This window comes from Nelusetta ayraudi, unplaced genomic scaffold (genome assembly GCF_046127955.1).
Source record: "Nelusetta ayraudi isolate G7.1 ecotype Tasmania unplaced genomic scaffold, CSIRO-AGI_Nayr_v1 ptg000011l, whole genome shotgun sequence".
In the NCBI taxonomy this organism is placed as follows: Eukaryota; Metazoa; Chordata; class Actinopteri; order Tetraodontiformes; family Monacanthidae; genus Nelusetta; species Nelusetta ayraudi.
The window spans coordinates 11,879,591-11,897,196 of NW_027466061.1; the positions used below are offsets into that span (position 1 = coordinate 11,879,591).

The window sequence follows — 17,606 nt, forward strand, 5'->3', positions numbered from 1 at the left end:
CCCTCCTGGAAACCACATGCAGGAACTTAAAGAGGGGAAGCACAAGTAGAAGCGGGCTTACGGCCGACATACACATGCAAATAAAAACAGAGGGCGGGGGGCTGCTTGGAATAACACAACGTCTGGACGCATTCAGTCGACACACAGCGCTGGGAATTCAAACCACCACTTCCTGCGTGAAGTGTGGAAGTTCAGCTGTACTGAAAACACGATGCGGCGAGAGCAGCACAGGGCAAAAACAGACAACAGGTGGCTAAACTGTGCAGCCTGGGCCACCCTCCTTTAGTTCCACTTCATCTTCAATTTTCCTCTTGTCCCCCCCCCCCTTTTTTTCCCTCCTCCTAAACACTTTGACTGCCATCTCACCCCTCCCCGGCTAATCTTCTTAGAGAGAAGAAAACCTCCATTCTCTCTCCTCTTAATCTGGCCACAGCCTAAACCTACGGCTGCTTTTCCAGCGAGGGCCCGCAGCAACGCTCTGCACCACTCTGCAGTCCAGCGGGAACGCTCGCACCACTCAAGCGGCGTGCAGGGGAGGTTATAAGGGCAAGCTGCTGATCTTTAGCGGAAACAATATCTGACATAACATCCCCCCATTTAGCACACTGCCACACTGTACCCCAGAGCAGGTTTATCATTTACAAATAAGAGAAAATAAATACAAATCTGAAGAAATATAGAGAACATCCCGCATCAAGGCCCAGCACTAAGTAATAAAGTATCCAGTTACACAACTTTCTAAATGATTTGTGTTTGAGTAAAGAAAAACTAAATAGTTCAATATTAATTAACAAATTTGGGGGAGAAATTGGAAAAAGTACAAAAGTGCAAAACAATATTTTACTCCAATTGATGGCAACAATGTAAAATAATAATAAAAAGAGCACAATAAATGAGCAATTCCGTGAAGGAGCACAAGAATAAAAAATGTTGCAGCGTTAAATAACCTGATTCTTGTTGCAGCGCAAGATATTTTAAAAGTCTCTTTCATTTTTTGTTGAATCGTGATATCCTGTGCAGCAGCATTATCCTATAGGGATAATAAAGACTCCTTGACCCTTGAATTACACAATATATTATCCCAAAAACTCTATTGAGTTCTCCAGAAAACATCTGATTGATGCCCGTGTTAACAGCCGCCTAGAGTCAAGGATTCTCTCCAGTTATTTTATTCTATTCCAAGGCGCTATTAAAAGTCAACATAGACACCTCTGGTGGCGGGTCAAATGCAAGAGCGACAGACGGCCTAAAAGATGACAATGCAGCAGAACAACAGGCGGCGTATATTTGAATGTTCTCTGTGTCTGCGAGCAACGGAGGCCACGTCCTGCTGGGCTCAGTCTACATTCTGGATCAGCAACAAAGACCCCCGCTGGTGAAATCTTCTCTTCTCCACCGCCGGCAACCGGGATGCCTCAATATTACTGTGTATTTTTTTTAAATCGGTTTTTAACCACTGTCCACAGAAACAACCCAGCAGGACGAGTTGCACCCGCTTTAAATCCAACCACCACCTTTTGACTCTCTACTAAACAAAAGAACCCCCCCCCCCAAAAAAAAAACAAACAAATGCTGCATTTACATAACTATTAAAGACATGGTCAAATATTGATTGTTAATTATCGTATAAAGGTTCCATATTTTTCCAATTTAAAGTCTAAATTTTTCATCCTGGACTCCAGCGGTGCAGCGCAGCCATGCATAAAATAACGATGCAAGAAAATCCCTCTGCTTATAGGCTCTGACTAAAAAATTGACAGTTTTTGTTTCCGAACGAAATTTAAAAGGAATATTTTACGATACAGCAGGAGCTCCTTGTCCTTCCACATCATATAATAACCTACCACAAGGTCCCAGCTGAAGTTCATTCAACAGCTCTTGTGTGGCAGGAGGTGACAGCGTGACCCCCGGGACAGTGTTCAGCATGTTTATTAGCAGGCGAAAGCAGCACATAAATTACATATGGACACACGACAGCGGCGCGCTTGCTTGTGCAGTCAAATCCAGAAGATTCATCTTTTTAATACACAGCATACGTCTCCCTAACACAGGCTTTACGCACAGGGACACAAACGCACAGCGGTTCATTGGCTAATTCAATAATAAAGCAGACGGCCATAAAGAGGCAGAGTGGAGAGTAACTCATCTCTAACCGTCTGCCGTCTCCTGAGTGTTAAAACATGTAAATTTATGGAGGGGCCCATAGGAAACACATATTTACAATACGTTTAGGTAATCACAAGATGTGCGAGGACGCACTCGGGGCCCCTGGAGACGAAAGCAGTCAATACAAAAATAGTTTTTATGTGTCATTAATTCCCTCTGCATTCCCAGATACATCCCCCTTTTGCCGCAGTAATACAGTAATCACTCACAATCGCACAGAAAATTATCTGCACTCATCTGTGGAATAAAAATGCGGAGGGGCAAGACGGGGGCCGAGGCGTCCCATTTTAGCTCTCTGCTGCCTCTTTAATGTTCATCTGGGAGCCGCATGGCTGCCGTCCGTCCCGGCGCACACGGGGATGGGAGCGGGCTCCTGCGGTCGGAGCGGCTTAATGGCAGTGGGATGTGTATGGTGGACTCGTTAGAGAGAGAGAGAGAGAGAGACACACACACACACACACACACACACACACACACACACACACACACACACACACACACACACACACACACACACACACACCTTTTTCACGCTACATTGCCCGGCCAGGACAACATAAAGGGTCATCGGCAGTGTTATGGAAAGAGAAAGAGGCGCCACTCCGCCTCCATTAGCCGGCGATAAGAGAAAAAACATTTCACCTCTGAGTGATGTCAATGCAAACGCGGGAGTCAATCCCCGCCTATGATAATGCAACTCTGGCAGAGTCAGGACATGAGAAGCAAAATGGGGACATAAGTCATTACCTGGCTGTTCATTATGCCGCCACCCCCACTCTTTCTACTACACAGCCACATATCGCGTTATTAGGCAAAGCCATCAAACCTGATGAATAACCATAGAACAAGCCAGAGCCATTTTCACTGGAGAGTTAAGGGAAGCAGGTAGAGCTGATGGAAATATGTGAATATCTATAATGACACACACACACACACACACACACACACACACACACACAGTGCAGAGAAGAGAAGAGATTTTTGCATTCAATGCCCTCTAGTGGACAAACAACATATAAGATATTTTCTGTCACCTACAGGGAAAAATTAAAACTCCAATGACCAAAAAAATGAACACTGGAACGGTGACAAAGGCCATTAACTCATAATTCCTAAGTGATGATAAAGTCCAATACAAATAATATAAAACAAAATTCTTTACAGTTCTTATGCTCAGGGTCCTTCAGGTGGATTCTTAACATCCTTTCACAATGAAAATCCGTCTCAGTTTGCATCCCGTGTTGAAAAGCGTCCGTAAAGCTGATTTTCACACCGATGTGCAGCTAGATAGTCCAAAAGCAGTGACACTGCTCACTTTCAAACCTCCAGACAAAGACACGTCAGAGTCCGCGGCCTATGTTATCCTCCTCAGCTTGCATGTGTAGATGGGCCCAAAGTTTGCTGCCAAGTGTGGGATGACCATCTCACCCAGTTGGAGGTCGGACGCAAAGTGAAATGTTTTCCTGAACATGTGTGCGAGGGGTTGCAGGTCAACAACCTGAATGTGGGCATGAATGGATGAAAGTTTTTGCTCATTATTTCTGGTACTGTCGAGTTTAGAAAGAAATGAAGAGGCTTCAGAACAGAGGCTACTATTTGAGTGCGTCACCGTGCGTGCGTCTGACCTGGAGACGGATGCCGTGCTTCTCTTTAGCCAAGTGGACCGCCTGCTCCACCACACTCTGGTTCTGACTGCGAGACAGCGTGCATGTGGAATAAACTATCACACCACCAGGACACGAAGCCTGGACGCCCGCCCTGCAGGGGAAACATGTTTAGTTTGTATAAAATAATAGAGTTAAGTAAGCGGAGGAGAATGGCTGATGGCAGCAGACTTACATCAGCAGCTCCAGCTGCAGCTGAGGCAGCTGCCGTCTCTCACCGCTGCGGTTCTTACTGAATATATTGTTGTCATTCTCAATGAGGGAATGTCTGTCTGTGGTGCAGGGGACATCAACAAGGACCTGAATTTGTTAAATAAAAATGGGTTCAAAGACAGTGTTTGCATTTTGCCGAATGTTGCATTTCTTATAATGAAAAAATCTTCTAATCTTTACTTTCAGTTTCAAAAGCTTGACCATGTGACGCTGGCTTACTCTGTCAAAAGTGTCCCTCTCAATTTCCCCCCACTTGGTGCCATCAAAGGAGGTGACGCGCAGCTTTTCATCGGACAGGAACTGCTTGGGGACGTAGCTGTGGAGGACTCGTTTCAGCCGCATCGTTCGCGACACAGAGGAATCATTCACGCACAGAAAACCTTTGGTTCAAACAAAAAAAAATCTGATGACAGAATTAAAGGAGAGACGGATGTACAATGAAAACTGACAAAGGGGACGAACACTCTCACCAATGGCGTTGGACTGAAGCAGAGCCAAGGTTTTCCCTCCTGGAGCGGCACACAGGTCCAGCACATTGTGACCTTCTTGGACATCCAGAGCGACACACGGCAGCACAGACGCAGCATCCATCAGGTAGTAACCCAACAAACCCTTTCTGTCCGGCCTTGGGTGGTTGAGGGAAATTTGAGCAAGAATATACACTTGGAAGAGCACAGGCCTAAGATGTTCACAGATAAGCTCACCTTGCTGGCTTGAACCTAGTGAGGTCACCTCTGGGAAACACTAAGCATCTCATGTTAGAGCTGAAAGGAGGAGAAGACACCTGCTGATGTCCACTATTGCCTGTTGAAGCCTCCTCAGCGGCTGCGTTCTGTGGCTGGGCTGCAGAGGTGGGGAGAAGGTCACTCTAGCTTTCAGACATGCCAAATTCCACATCTTGCAATTCCTCTTGCACAGGGTAGGTCCACTTACCCTCTGCTTCTGTATCAGTGACAAAATCTCTGCATCCCTGAGCTTCGAGTTCAGCCACAACGTCATCTTGGGTGAAATTGTTGAACAAGGCTCCGTATTTCCTCTCCGACAACATGGCTGATCTGACCGATGGCCACAGCTCTCCCAACTGGACACTGTAGGTTGCGTCAAAGTGCTGCAGGGCCAAGGTGGTGGGAGGTTGTTTGGCACGAGTGGCAGCCTGTGCAAAGAGTGGATATTAATCCCCAAATCAGACATAAAACACAGTGATAAAGTTTTATTCAAGCTATTCGATGTTTACTTCAAGCAGTGTCTCCTCAATGTTGCAATGCTACACGAGATGAACAATGCAGACAATAAGAGAAGGGTGTCATTTGTACAAGCTCATTGTAGGGGAAAAAAAAAAAGAAAATGTGGACTTAAGAGTCAGTGACTCACATGGCATCACCAAAAATATTTAAAACAATATTTGAACAAAAAAAAAGAAATCCCAACTAAAGACATCATGCAGAACAACAACACAATCAAAATGTCTTTGTCAAAATACAAACACCACTTTTTGGAACATCTATGTGTGTTGTTACTGTTGTTTCAGCAACCAAGCTTTAAAATTATTCAACACATTCACCGATAATTTAAATAACGATCAACTTCAATCAGTAGCTGGCGATGGAAACTGACCCATTTTTCTTTCATTCGGTTTCTCCTGGGCGTGAAACACCTTAAATCTTTGACTTTCCTCAGCAGCAGCCTGCTGTCCAGGAAGAGTGCCATCTTGCCGTGCAACCACTTATTCCGCTCGTCGTCGAGCCGTCAACCCAAACAAAAGTTCCGCCTGCACGGCTAGAAGGACGGACCTCGCACAAATCCTAAGCATTGTGATTGGGCTACAGATACGCCATTCATCTTGTTTGACCAATAGAAAACTTTATCCGGTTTCCTTTCTCATCGTTTCCTGCGTATTGACCGACCTCACGTCCTCCAGGCGACGCCGTGCTGCTGCCGAGCTCCGACTTTCGTCCTTTCTCAGGCTTATTTGCTGTATTTCATCACCATAACCATGGTTTTTGAGAAGAAGATGTTGACATACGGTGACCCCGACGACGAGGTGAGACAAGTGACGGGAACATTGCTTGTGTTTTTGTATTTGGCCAAGTTGAGAGACTTGACTTCGGGCGAGTCGCCCGTATCAACCGGTTTTGGAGTTCGTCGGTGGTCGGTGTCAGCGCTCGCCAACTTCTACTACCTCATTCATTTTATAGCAGTTCGATGTCGATCACAACCAATTGTGTAACAAAAATCGTACATAGGCCAGTCACCTTGATATTGTCTGTCTGTCTGTTTGATTCGAGAGCATGGCTCTTGCCTCCACCATAACTTAATGTCATGAAGTTGAATAATGTGTCCTTGATGATATGCTCATTTTTCAGGAGGAAGACGCCGCTGAGGAAGAGCAAGAAGAAGAGGAGGAAGAGGAGGAAGAAGAAGATATGGTGGCAAGTTTGCGGTTTAAAATAATTTATCTTGACATTTATATACAACAACTTAAATCACTTGTTTTATATGCGTTAATGCCAGCTTTAATTCTGGAAAACAGATTGTTAGATGTTAGATATTAAAAAACAACAACAAAGAAACAAAAACAAAACACTGTTGTCATAAGACCGACCTGTGCCATCTATAACTGCAAGGGTGGAGTTGTACTGCACGGATATGGATTCATCTGCTCGCTGTTCCTCAGGATCCCATCGACACGATACGGGTCAAGTGTGAGGAGACTGCACACTGTGTGCACACGAAGGAGCGTCTGGAGTTGTGTGAGGCCCGCGTCAGCTCCAGGTCCAGCACCGAGGAGGACTGCACGGAAGAACTCTTTGACTTCCTGCATGCTCGAGATCACTGTGTACGTACATGCCTGCAGCAGCTTAATTTTAATTTTTTTTTGTTCTCTTCTTGTCCATATGCTGATGTTTATATTCTTATGTTTTGCAGGTGTCACACAAGCTGTTCCACAATGTCAAATGACCTCCTTCACCACAAATTGCAATATGCAACTGTAAAGTGACTGCTAAAAAAATAATTGTAAAATAATCAGAGCTGTTCAGTTTATTTTTCTCCCGTTTTGTTGTAAATTAATGTTCACACCACCCTTTCTGTAAGCACAGCAGACTTAAAGGCTACCTTTACAATGAAGAGCTACTGCTTGTGTGTCGAAAGCTTCTGCATTGTTGGAGGTTGTGTACAGAAATGCTTGAAGCTCTCACTGTGGTCAGATGATAAAGCAACGCTCCTCAGGTAACTTCCAATTAATCTCAGTGTTCTGGGTTCAGTGTCTTGGAGAAATAAAGATATTTTTGCTTTCCACCAGCAGTCGTGTGAAGTTGTGTGAATACAATTCTTTAGGGTTCATCCCAAATCTTTCTCCTGACAAAAATCACAACATCTTCTTCTTCTTCTGCCGCATTATCCGGGGTCGGGTCGCGGGGGGCAGCAGCCTCAGCAGAGATGCCCAGACCTCCCTGGCCCCTGTCACCTCCTCCAGCTCATCCGGTGGGACCCCAAGGCGTTCCCAGGCCAGCCGGGAGACATAGTCCCTCCAGCGTGTCCTGGGTCTTCCCCGAGGTCTCCTCCCGGTGGGACATGCCCGGAACACCTGCCCAGGGAGGCGTCCAGGAGGCATCCGGAACAGATGCCCGAGCCACCTCAGCTGGCCCCTCTCGATGCGGAGGAGCAGCGGCTCTACTCCGAGCTCCTCCCGGGTGGCCGAGCTTCTCACCCTATCCCTCAGGGTACGCCCAGCCACCCTGCAGAGGAAACTCATTTCTGCCGCTTGTATTCGCGATCTTGTTCTTTCGGTCACTACCCAAAGCTCGTGACCATAGGTGAGGGTGGGAACGTAGATCGACCGGTAAATCGAGAGCCTCGCCTTTCGGCTTAGCTCCTTCTTCACCACGACGGACCGGTACAGCGACTGCATCACTGCAGCCGCCGCACCGATCCGCCTGTCGATCTCACGCTCCATCCTCCCCTCCCCTGAACAAGACCCCGAGATACTTGAACTCCTCCACCTGAGGCAGGATCTCCCCACCGACCGGAGAGGACCATGGCCTTGGACTTGGAGGTGCTGATTTTCATCCCAGCTGCTTCACACTCGGCTGCAAACCACCCCAGCGCACGCTGGAGGTCCTGGCTCGATGAAGCCAGCATGACCACATCATCTGCAAAAATCAATCGTGGTTCCCGAATCAGACTCCCTCCGGCCCCTGGCTGCGCCTAGAAATTCTGTCCATGAAAATGATGAACAGAACCGGTGACAAAGGGCAGCCCTGCCGGAGTCCAACACGCACTGGGAACAAGTCTGACTTATTGCCGGCAATGCGAACCAGACTCCTGCTCCGATCATACATGGACCGCACGGCCCTTAACAGAGGGCCCCGGACCCCATACTCCTGGAGCACCTCCCACAGGATGCGTCGAGGGACACGGTCGAACGCCTTCTCCAGATCCACAAAACACATTTAGACTGGTTGGGCGAACTCCCATGAGCCCTCGAGCACCCGGCGGAGAGTATGGAGCTGGTCCAGTGTTCCACGACCTGGACGGAACCCGCACTGTTCCTCCTGAATCCGAGGCTCGACTATCGGCCGTATCCTCCTCTCCAGCACCCTGGAATAGACTTTACCGGGGAGGCTGAGGAGTGTGATCCCTCTATAATTAGAGCACACCGTCCTGTCCCCCTTTTTAAAAAGAGGAACCACCACCCCGGTCTGCCAGTCCAGAGGCACTGTTCCCGACCACCACGCGATGTTACAGAGACGTGTCAGCCACGACAGTCCCTGCACATCCAGAGACTTGAGGTACTCGGGCGGATCTCATCCACCCTCGGAGTCTTGCCACCAAGGAGTTAAAATCACAACACTGGGTGGGGAACACAGTTTTTATTGAGTTAGGTCTGACAGCTGTTTTTTAACTGATTTCTGGGTGCGGAACCCAAAACTGATCAGTTTTTCAATGTTTAGCATTGTGTTTTTTATGAAAGATATGGCGACTGTAATTATAATTGTGTGCAAGTAGTTAAGAATTTCAGCTGAATGAGGCATTGGTCTTATAGCTGATGGTAGATCAGGATATTCTATCTTACTTTTATTTTTCTTGTCAAAATCCTGATGTTTTCGCTAAATAGAAGTAACAGTCTGTGCAATGACCTTTTTGCTCTCTGCAAACCATGGGGATACCAAATGCCAACTTTTCACGTGTTGCTTTGGTCCCACAGCCGTAAACTCAACACACTGCTTACACACTTTGTGAGGGACCCACGGCTCGTCTTGATCACCAAGTTTTACTTTACAATATGCTTGTTTGACAAATGCACTGATGTTCCCCAGATATTGATAGTACTGACCTATTGGGAGCTGCACACACCTCACCACACTGTCTCCATTGTGACTGCACAAACAAGTTTCCACGTAGCTGTAATAGTCCTATAGCTGTAGTTCAATCGTAATCAGCCGGCAAGTCTCACTACAGCTAATCAGTGGAATTTTGCTTATCTGGAGGGTAAGCTGTGGAGGAAAAAAAACATGACGTGCTAGAAAGAAAATGGCTGCAATTTTGGGATCTGCATGCTAATTTTAGTTTTAATCAGCATAAAAATCTAACTCAGAGTTGTTGTTTTTTTTTTTTTAATTGTTCCCCAGTGTTAATTAAGTTCTCAGCTGAACCACCATGTGAGTAAGCCCCATCAGTCTGAGACATACAGATGAAAACCACGACTTTATTGGTGCATTGAGGACTACATGACTGCAAGATAATTCAGGTTTTAAATATTTAATGAGGCTTCCCACTTAAAACAGTGTCACTGTTCGAAGGCCACGGGGAGCCATTCTGGCAGTTATTGCCACTTCTGTCTTTTAAAGGTTCTTTCAGACAATCTGGGATCTTTTAAAGCCTTTGAGACAATGACGCCGTACAAAACAGGGAGAAATCATTTTGACAGCTTAAATATAAAAAGAAAAAAAAAAAGACAGGCATTAAGTTCTTGTGTTGATTTGTGTGTGGGGCAATGATGGTATAAGATTCAAGTGGAAAAAAAGACAAACTTTATTTGTCTACATGATAATAAATTAAAAGTCGAAGCATAATAAAAAGAATGTTAAAAAAAACACGGTAAAAAGTTGACCAGTAGATGGCAGTGTCTCAACACTCACTAGCTCAGCAGCGACGGTAACCAGTATTTCAATTGATAAGAAAATAAAATAAAAAAAATCTCTCTGATTGTCCTTGAAAAAAAAGGGCAAAAAAAACATGATCATGATCTTCTTGGTGTGATAACATGCACACGGTGCACAAAGACTGAGGACAAAAAAATCTCCTCACCAAGAGTTTTCTTTGTTGCCAACAAAATCATCCATGGAGGCCTGCAGGGGGCAGAGTGGACAGAGGCATGTTACAGATATTCCCAGGAGTCTCCTGCACCTTTTGAAAACACAAACGCGTCCAGGAAGAAGATCTGTGCACTCACCTGCATGAGCAGCCTCTCCTTCCTCAGCTTTTTGTAGTAGACAAGAACGTCCGGGTCAGCCCGGACCACGTGAGGGTCAAAGTCCATGACCCGAAGACCCTCCAGGCTCCGAGCCCGAGACAGAGCGACGTACGCCTGGCCGCTCTCAAACACACGTGCCAGAGAGATTTCCACACAGTCCAGCGTCATCCCCTAATAAAACGACAGGAATCCCGGCGTCAAGCTCCGGTGGCTGCCTGCCCCTCTTGCCCTCCGCCACCAAGAAAGCTCAGAAATATGAGGAGATCATGGCATAGACTGGGTCACTGATTTCAGCAGTGTCATTACGTTGATCTAAAACTGTTAATTTCATACGTGTGGCCCAGTGAGAGAGACCCCTCAGCACCCTGCTGTCGTCAACACGGACCCACTCGTGACTCACAGCTGACGATTGAACAGCGATGACGGTGATGTTGGACGAGACCAATGAACTCGGTTGGCCAGGAGGGAAATTTAACTGCTCTCAATCCAATTTCAGAGTGCGAGCTGTGGATTAAAGCGCGGTGAGGGAGCCACTGGCGAGAATGTGGAGAGATTGGTGAGGGCTGTGATTGGATCGAGCGCAGGTGGGTGGCAGGAGGCAGGACCCAAAGACCGGGGCGAGACTAGAGACGATTCCCACACACAACCTGCAGCCAGACCCGGTGACATCCAGTTGCAAAAAGGTTATCACTCCAAATGATGAAGGAATAGCATTTTTTTTTTTTTTTACAATACACTGCACAATGAGTCAAGTGGGACAAAAGCAACAGACAGTAACAGACCGGTGTCATCTTGTGGCTGTTCTAAACACATTGCTGTTGACTTCAGAGGCGGTTATCAGAGTTAATGAAATCGCCATGGCAACGAAAACATTTCAGGTGAAATCAAATAGATTCAATTTCTGCGCTTCGCAGCCATAGTCAATTTAATTAACACCTTGGGATCTAATTAAAACCTCCTCGAAATCAATCTCATTTCAAGCAACGGCCAAATAATTAGCATCATGCAGACAAATGTAAAGAAGAAAGGATTGAAACGGAAAAACACAAAATAATCAGTAGACCTAAAAGGTTTGTGAAGATAAAAACTCAGGTGTCATCCTAAAGTAAAAAGTATAGGATGAGCAGCAGCTTGCTTCAACCCGCTTTTACCCCTAAGGAGGCACGACATGCAGTACAGTCTGGCCAGTTAAATAGAAATAGCTGCAGATGATTCATCGTCTGTGATTAAATTATTTTTGACACCACGCAGCTGCAGTGTAACACACAGACAGGAAGCATGGTGCACATTGCCACTGGCTCACCTGGCTCTTGTGGATGGAGATGGCCCAGGCCAGTTTGAGGGGCAGCTGCTGGCGACTCAGGTGGATCCCACCACCAGATTTGAACACCCAGCGCTCGGGCTTCAGCACCTCAGTGACGCCGCACAGGAAACGCACACGAGGATGTCCTGGGGTGGGCGAGCAAGGAAAAGAGTTTGCGTACTGAAAACACAAAATCTATTTGCCAGGACGGACGAATCTGCCTGCCAGACAAAAGATGCAGCAAAAATCTCACATGTTCAGCAGCGAGATTGAAACCTCTCTAATCAAAGATTGTCCATTGATGTTTCACATGCTAGTAGATGCCGTTCAGTGCAACCTTGTATGGCAGCAGCACTGCGCAGAGCTGTTTTTTAAGCAGAGCCAATCCATTTTGTGACTGCATTTTCTGTCACTCCTTAAAGTTCACTAGATGTCAACTTTTCCAATTGTTGCTTTACTAGAATGGTGGTTGCATGGCTGAGAGCAGGCTAGCGAAGGTGAAAGGTTGGTAAACACTTTATATGACATATATAGGATTTAATAAAGACACATCAAGAGAAAAATATTATATTTATTAATAATTCATTACAATATAATATTTTATGTATATTTTACTTTGCCTTATACTGGAGTGGGAGTCTACCAAACTATTTTTTTTCCATATCAGGCTATGCATCTGACTGCAGCGTCTATATTTATTGTGCATGAAATAAATATGAGCGGTTTACGATTTTATCATCTCACTCAGACAAAACGGTGATGGAGTTCATTTCCCACATTTCCTCTCAAGCACTGAATTGCATTTGTCCGAACACTGCAGAAGTAAATTTCAATCCCATCTGGGTTTTTTGAGCAAACATTTCTAAATCGAGGGCTTAAGTAAATTATTCAACCAACAAATACCGTGTTTGCCGGACTCAAAATCCACCACAACCCCACGCGCTCCATTCACCAGACCCCGAGCAACATCCAGGTTCTTTGTCAGCATGACCTTCGGAGGAGCGGAGACCACCGAAGCAGCCATCAGTGACGCACGTCAGAACAGAAATCTTTCATGCAAATGCATAGTCATGCGCGCACAAAGTACCTGAGCTCCCACTTTGAGTTGAATAATTCTGCCAACGGGGCTGTGAGTGTCTATCGTCCTGACCAGAGCAGGATCACTGTCCAGGGCCTCGAACACGCGTGCAGACCCTGAAAACAACATGAAAATGTGAAAGGGTAAATGTTATTTCTTTGTAAGCATTATCAGTATTTTTTTTTTTTTAAACTTTAGTGGAACAGCCATGCAGGATTAATTACACTAAAACGATCTCTAGATCTTCAGAAAGCAACATATTTAACCCTCTGTTTACAGCAAACTCCCAGTTTTAGCTTCGTGCTACAACTGAAGCCTTGTTGAGTCTTGCACATTTTTGGAAGGTTACAACAAGTTGGTGTCGGGAGGGTTGAGCCAACACCAAGCTGGGGGTATGGTCACTAACCGGAGCAAGCCATAACCTTTGTGACACCACAAAAGGCTGATTTTCAGAACTGTGCAAGTTCTGAAAAGTGCAACAAGAAGAGATGAACTTTTCTCTTTGCAGAGAGTGTGTTGATAGGCTAGCAGCACAGACTATTGGTGAAATTTTGCATGATGTGGGTGGAGGTCAATCTAGCTGCTATGAAATAGGTCAAATACACAACCCAGTTCCTTATCAGAGTCACATAAACCAAAGTTGACCAGCACAGTTGATCTCAGGTCTCAGAAAACAATCTGCACCCATCTAAGGCTGAAGAACATGTACCGGCTGCGAGTTGATAGCGCTGCAGGGTTTCACTTGGATCCGGGTGAGACGCCACCTGGAATCCAAACCAAACAAACAGACGACACCTCACCTGGCAGCTGCTGTAGCTTGTTCTCATTGGTGAGCTCAACGTCATCTTTGTGTGTGCACAGCCTGGTTGCCAGAATACCGTCCCTCTCGATCTGGTGGTAAGCGCTCTGCAGTAGCTTAGCAGTCACTTCCGCCGTCACCCTGACAACAGCGTCAAATACACAGTATACAAATGTACAGTAAATTGAAAAATTGTCAGCTTCGACCGAAAAGCCGGCAACAGTGAATGCATTAATGGAACACACAAAAAGACAAGACAAGGCATCATGCTGTTAGAGTAAATATTGTGTGCACTGAGTTCCATCAACACATCTTAAGTCTTGACATTAAAATTATTGGAAAAATTATCTGCTGCTTTTGTTTTACCTGCCCACCCTCACTGCCTGCAGGAGGGAGATGAAGGATTGGTCTGTTTGCCTCCGCACTTCTGTCAACTCCAGATTGAGCTGGATGACCTTACGCCAACAACGGGCCTGGGAAAAAAAAAAAGACATAAAGACAAAAGCAGACTGTGTGTGTTAAGGTTGCTTAAACACAACACTTTGTGGCTTCAGAAAGAAGCAAAGACACAAAACAAACGTCGACCGTCTTACCTGGAAACAGAAGCTGGCTTTTTCCTTTCCCTTGGAGACGGGCGGCAGCTGGAGGAAGTCCCCACAAACAATGAGCTGAATGCCTCCAAAAGGCGCCGTAGACCTCCTCACCGACCTTGATTAGTTACAGACATCAAACCAGATTAGAACTTCAATAACTCTGGAATCATTCATCATCATTTTGACGTCGCCATTGTCCTTTGATTCACATTGTTTAGAATAAAATAGATTAACAAAACACACATTCTCTATTTAGATAAAAAACATGTAAAAAACAATGTATTTGTGTATTCATTAATTAGCATTCATATTTCCAAAAAGAGCTAAATAACTTGTGAGGAAGTGGCCACATAGCGCCACCACATGTCTACATAATCTACTGCTCAGAGTACTAGGTTTTTATAATTCAACATTGTTTGGACTATTTTGCTTTCAATACCCTCAGATGTGAAATTTTTTTTACACACAAGTCCTCTTAAAACTGCAGTCTCAATCTAAAAGTACAAGCATACACATCAGCCGAACATTGTATTAATCTGGCAATTTTATATCCCCATTTCTCCGCGTGCCTTCTGCTCTGCTACAATTCCAACAGGTTCAGCATTGAAGTTTATCTTAAAATCTCAGCTCACCGGGCCACAGATTCCAGCTTGTCAAAAAACTGGGCCTCCACCATGGACACCTCGTCAATGATGAGGTGCTGGCAGCTGGTCCAGTGCTGCAGCACCCTGGGCCTCTGAGCCATCTCAATGCACTGCTGCAGTGGGGCAGAGCCAGAGCCAATACCTGGAGGGGTTGCGCAGCAGATAGGATCAGTGGAAGTGAAGGAGGGTGGGGGGGGGGGTGTAAGCATGTAAGTACGCCCCTGCTGAAGCTGTTCGCTCACCGTTTGTTCAAGCAGTTTAATGACGCACGACATTAAAAAAAAAAAATCACCACATATTTATTCAGGCATGATGACTTGCTACTCTTTTCCAACACGACTCTCAGAGATTAAAAGCTGCTGTAATGATGCTGTTTTTGAGAGAGTGCGAATGAGAGTGAGTTTGATTTTAAAGCCAAATGACAACTCAAAGAATTTATTTGGAGCAGGGAAATGAGTTGACAACGTGCTACTATAGATTTTTTTAAACAGCACATGCATCATCCGCCATCCCTCAGAATTGTCTGACTATGAAGCCTGCAAAGTCACCAATTATTGGACTTGTTATGGGGCAAAAAAAAAAACTAATTACTAACAGAACTAATTACTCAACACTGATTATGAGCGATACAGGGACACATTTATATAAATGGCTGACCAGCAAAACTGTGCAGCGTCGTCCCTCCGATGTGACATGCAGCTACTCCAGTGCTGGCTGTGGCAAAGGTGCTCTTAGGAGGCAGAGATCCTATGATCCTCTTCAGCAGGAAGGACTTCCCTGTGCCTGCAGAGACACATTAAAACAAGCCAAAGACACCTTTTACATTAGATCCTGTAATAAAGTCCATCCATCCATTTTCAATACCCGCTTCCTCCTGCACTCAAGAGTTGTGGGGGTCTGCTGGAGCCTATTCCAGCTGTCATATAGGGTGAAGGCAGTTCATCACAGGGCCACATAGAGACAAACAAGCATTTGCTCTCACACACACACCTACAGTCAATTTAGAGTTTCCAATTCGCCTCTCATGCATGTTTTTGGAGTTTGGGAGGAAGCCGGAGAACCTGGAGAGAACCCACGCAGACGCAGGGAGAACATGCAAACTCCACACTGAAAGGCTCCAGGCTGGGAATCGAACCCACAACTTATTGGTGTGCGTTAGAAACCACACACCCCTATGCAGAACTGGCCATAAATGTGCGGACTGTTAGCACGTTTACCTGCGCTCCCAGTGAAGAACACATTCTTGCCGCTCAGCACAGCGCTCAGAACAGCCGCCTGCGCTTTATTCAGCCTCCGTGTGGGCAGAGACAGAATGGGCTTCTTGGTGGGGTTGGCCTTCACCTGAAACAATCAACACACATCCTGTGAAGCAAGGTCAGCTGATCTTGCGTCACAGGATGACCTTGCGTATCACAGCATCACCACAAAAATGCTCTGATGAGTTGCGATCAGTCAGCTCACCGGGCTGAAGTTGGCTTCGCTCCTCGACCTTTTGACCTGCTGCCCTGCTCCCGCCACCGCGCCGCCCCTGTTGGTGCGGTCTGCCAGGCCTTTGGGTGCCGTCACTTTGCCCCTCAGTTCATTGACCTTCTGGATATCCTTCTGCTGCAGCGGACTGATGGCCTCGAAGCTGCGCGGCAGGCAGGCCTTCAGCTTCTCCCGCTCGCTCGTGGCCTTGCTGCTCTTGCCGGCCTGGTGTTTGATGCTCAGGGTCCGCAGGAAGAGACTCAGCTGGTCCGGAGGGCAGTTGGACATCAGCAGTTGCGTGTTCTCAGGGATGAACTTCACGGTGCACTTGCCCTCACGGACGAACTTGGTGAAGAGCTGGAAGTCCTTCAGTCGGTAGTTCTGAGGGATTTTCCCGTCGTGGAGCCGCAGCAGCATCTCCTGGAACTCGTTGCGGCCGAGGATGACGGTGGCCTTCCGGATGACCTGCCGGCGGGTGGCCTGTCCGGAGGAGTTGAGCTGCTCCACCGTCACACAGCACTGCAGCTGGGCGCCATCCTCTCCGGTAGACATCCCGGAAGCTGGGAAACAAAAGTGGAAATACGATCAATATCAACATTTCACACATCTCCAGAGACAGATGCACAAACAACATTAGGCTGTTTCACGCATGCGGGACGACTGTTAAAGCTCAGCTGCGGTCCTTTTAAACCACACAAACACGGAAACACCGCTAAACGTAGACATTAAACTTGACGATTAAACGTCAACGTTTGACACAGGAAATCTTCATCTTCTATTTGTACCTCTTTTCGCTTGATAATTACGTTGCAATCTTGCTCCTGCAGTGAGTCGGTGGACGGCAGATCTTTGGTTTTCAGACGCCACCTCAGGCAGCAGCAGCAGTTTTCAAAATAGCCAGAGCATGAACTCAACCAATGGCTGAGCGCCTCTTCTGGCCAATCAGGGAGAGGACATTTAACACGAGGACCAATGAGAGTAGTCAAGGGCGGTCCCTGCAGCAATACCGCCCAACCATTGGTTCTCCCAATGACGTCATACATATGTGAAACCCAAGTGACTGTAAAGGAGCGAAGGAAAGAAGTCGACTCGTCTGTGTCGTAGTCTAAATCTAACGTGCCATTCTTCTTTTGTTTCATTGAAATGTCTTGATTATCATGTGTTAACTTATGTACACACATTTTACAATAACTCAAAGACTTGG

General features: G+C 46.3%; 3 protein-coding genes across 5 annotated transcripts; 1 reads left to right on the forward strand and 2 right to left on the reverse strand.

The window, feature by feature from the left end:
• Positions 1–1,772: 1,772 nt before the first annotated feature.
• Positions 1,773–5,810, reverse strand: nsun4 (NOP2/Sun RNA methyltransferase 4). Its single transcript, XM_076020984.1, has 8 exons — positions 5,658–5,810; positions 4,977–5,196; positions 4,748–4,886; positions 4,514–4,668; positions 4,263–4,423; positions 4,006–4,130; positions 3,792–3,924; positions 1,773–3,664 (listed from the first exon to the last, which is right to left on the reverse strand). The coding sequence occupies exons 1-8, from the start codon at positions 5,748–5,750 to the stop codon at positions 3,521–3,523; spliced, it is 1,170 nt and encodes a 389-aa protein (XP_075877099.1). The 5' UTR covers positions 5,751–5,810; the 3' UTR covers positions 1,773–3,520.
• Positions 5,811–5,929: 119 nt separating this feature from the next.
• LOC142884966 (cytochrome b-c1 complex subunit 6, mitochondrial-like) lies at positions 5,930–7,343 on the forward strand. Of its 3 annotated transcripts, none has more exons than XM_076020985.1 (4): positions 5,930–6,084; positions 6,407–6,472; positions 6,718–6,879; positions 6,969–7,343. In XM_076020985.1, the coding sequence occupies exons 1-4, from the start codon at positions 6,037–6,039 to the stop codon at positions 6,999–7,001; spliced, it is 309 nt and encodes a 102-aa protein (XP_075877100.1). In that variant the 5' UTR covers positions 5,930–6,036; the 3' UTR covers positions 7,002–7,343. The 3 variants fall into 3 exon arrangements, with proteins under 3 accessions (XP_075877100.1, XP_075877101.1, XP_075877102.1); XM_076020986.1 differs by having other exon boundaries at positions 6,407–6,469; XM_076020987.1 differs by having other exon boundaries at positions 5,938–6,084; positions 6,410–6,472.
• Positions 7,344–9,736: 2,393 nt separating this feature from the next.
• On the reverse strand, positions 9,737–17,322 carry pif1 (PIF1 5'-to-3' DNA helicase homolog (S. cerevisiae)). Its single transcript, XM_076020988.1, has 13 exons — positions 17,188–17,322; positions 16,397–16,962; positions 16,153–16,276; positions 15,593–15,718; positions 14,924–15,077; positions 14,292–14,406; positions 14,065–14,171; positions 13,700–13,839; positions 12,909–13,015; positions 12,725–12,812; positions 11,822–11,967; positions 10,498–10,689; positions 9,737–10,393 (listed from the first exon to the last, which is right to left on the reverse strand). Exons 2-13 carry the CDS (start codon positions 16,952–16,954, stop codon positions 10,349–10,351), a joined length of 1,902 nt encoding a protein of 633 aa, XP_075877103.1. The 5' UTR covers positions 16,955–16,962; positions 17,188–17,322; the 3' UTR covers positions 9,737–10,348.
• Between the last annotated feature and the right edge of the window lie 284 nt (positions 17,323–17,606).

Excerpts from the sequence above, each read along its gene's own strand:
- nsun4 (XM_076020984.1), bottom strand. The coding sequence starts at position 5,750 with ATGGCACTCTTCCTGGACAGCAGGCTGCTGCTGAGGAAAGTCAAAGAT. Across the intron at positions 5,197-5,657 it reads ACCGAATGAAAGAAAAATGG|GCTGCCACTCGTGCCAAACA; the intron begins GTCAGTTTCCAT and ends CTCTTTGCACAG. Across the intron at positions 4,424-4,513 it reads GCTTCAGTCCAACGCCATTG|GTTTTCTGTGCGTGAATGAT; the intron begins GTGAGAGTGTTC and ends TTTGAACCAAAG.
- LOC142884966 (XM_076020985.1), top strand. The coding sequence starts at position 6,037 with ATGGTTTTTGAGAAGAAGATGTTGACATACGGTGACCCCGACGACGAG. Across the intron at positions 6,085-6,406 it reads ACGGTGACCCCGACGACGAG|GAGGAAGACGCCGCTGAGGA; the intron begins GTGAGACAAGTG and ends CTCATTTTTCAG. Across the intron at positions 6,473-6,717 it reads AGGAAGAAGAAGATATGGTG|GATCCCATCGACACGATACG; the intron begins GCAAGTTTGCGG and ends GCTGTTCCTCAG.
- pif1 (XM_076020988.1), bottom strand. The coding sequence starts at position 16,954 with ATGTCTACCGGAGAGGATGGCGCCCAGCTGCAGTGCTGTGTGACGGTG. Across the intron at positions 16,277-16,396 it reads GCGAAGCCAACTTCAGCCCG|GTGAAGGCCAACCCCACCAA; the intron begins GTGAGCTGACTG and ends TGATTGTTTCAG. Across the intron at positions 13,016-13,699 it reads CAAGCTACAGCAGCTGCCAG|GGTCTGCACGCGTGTTCGAG; the intron begins GTGAGGTGTCGT and ends TGTTGTTTTCAG.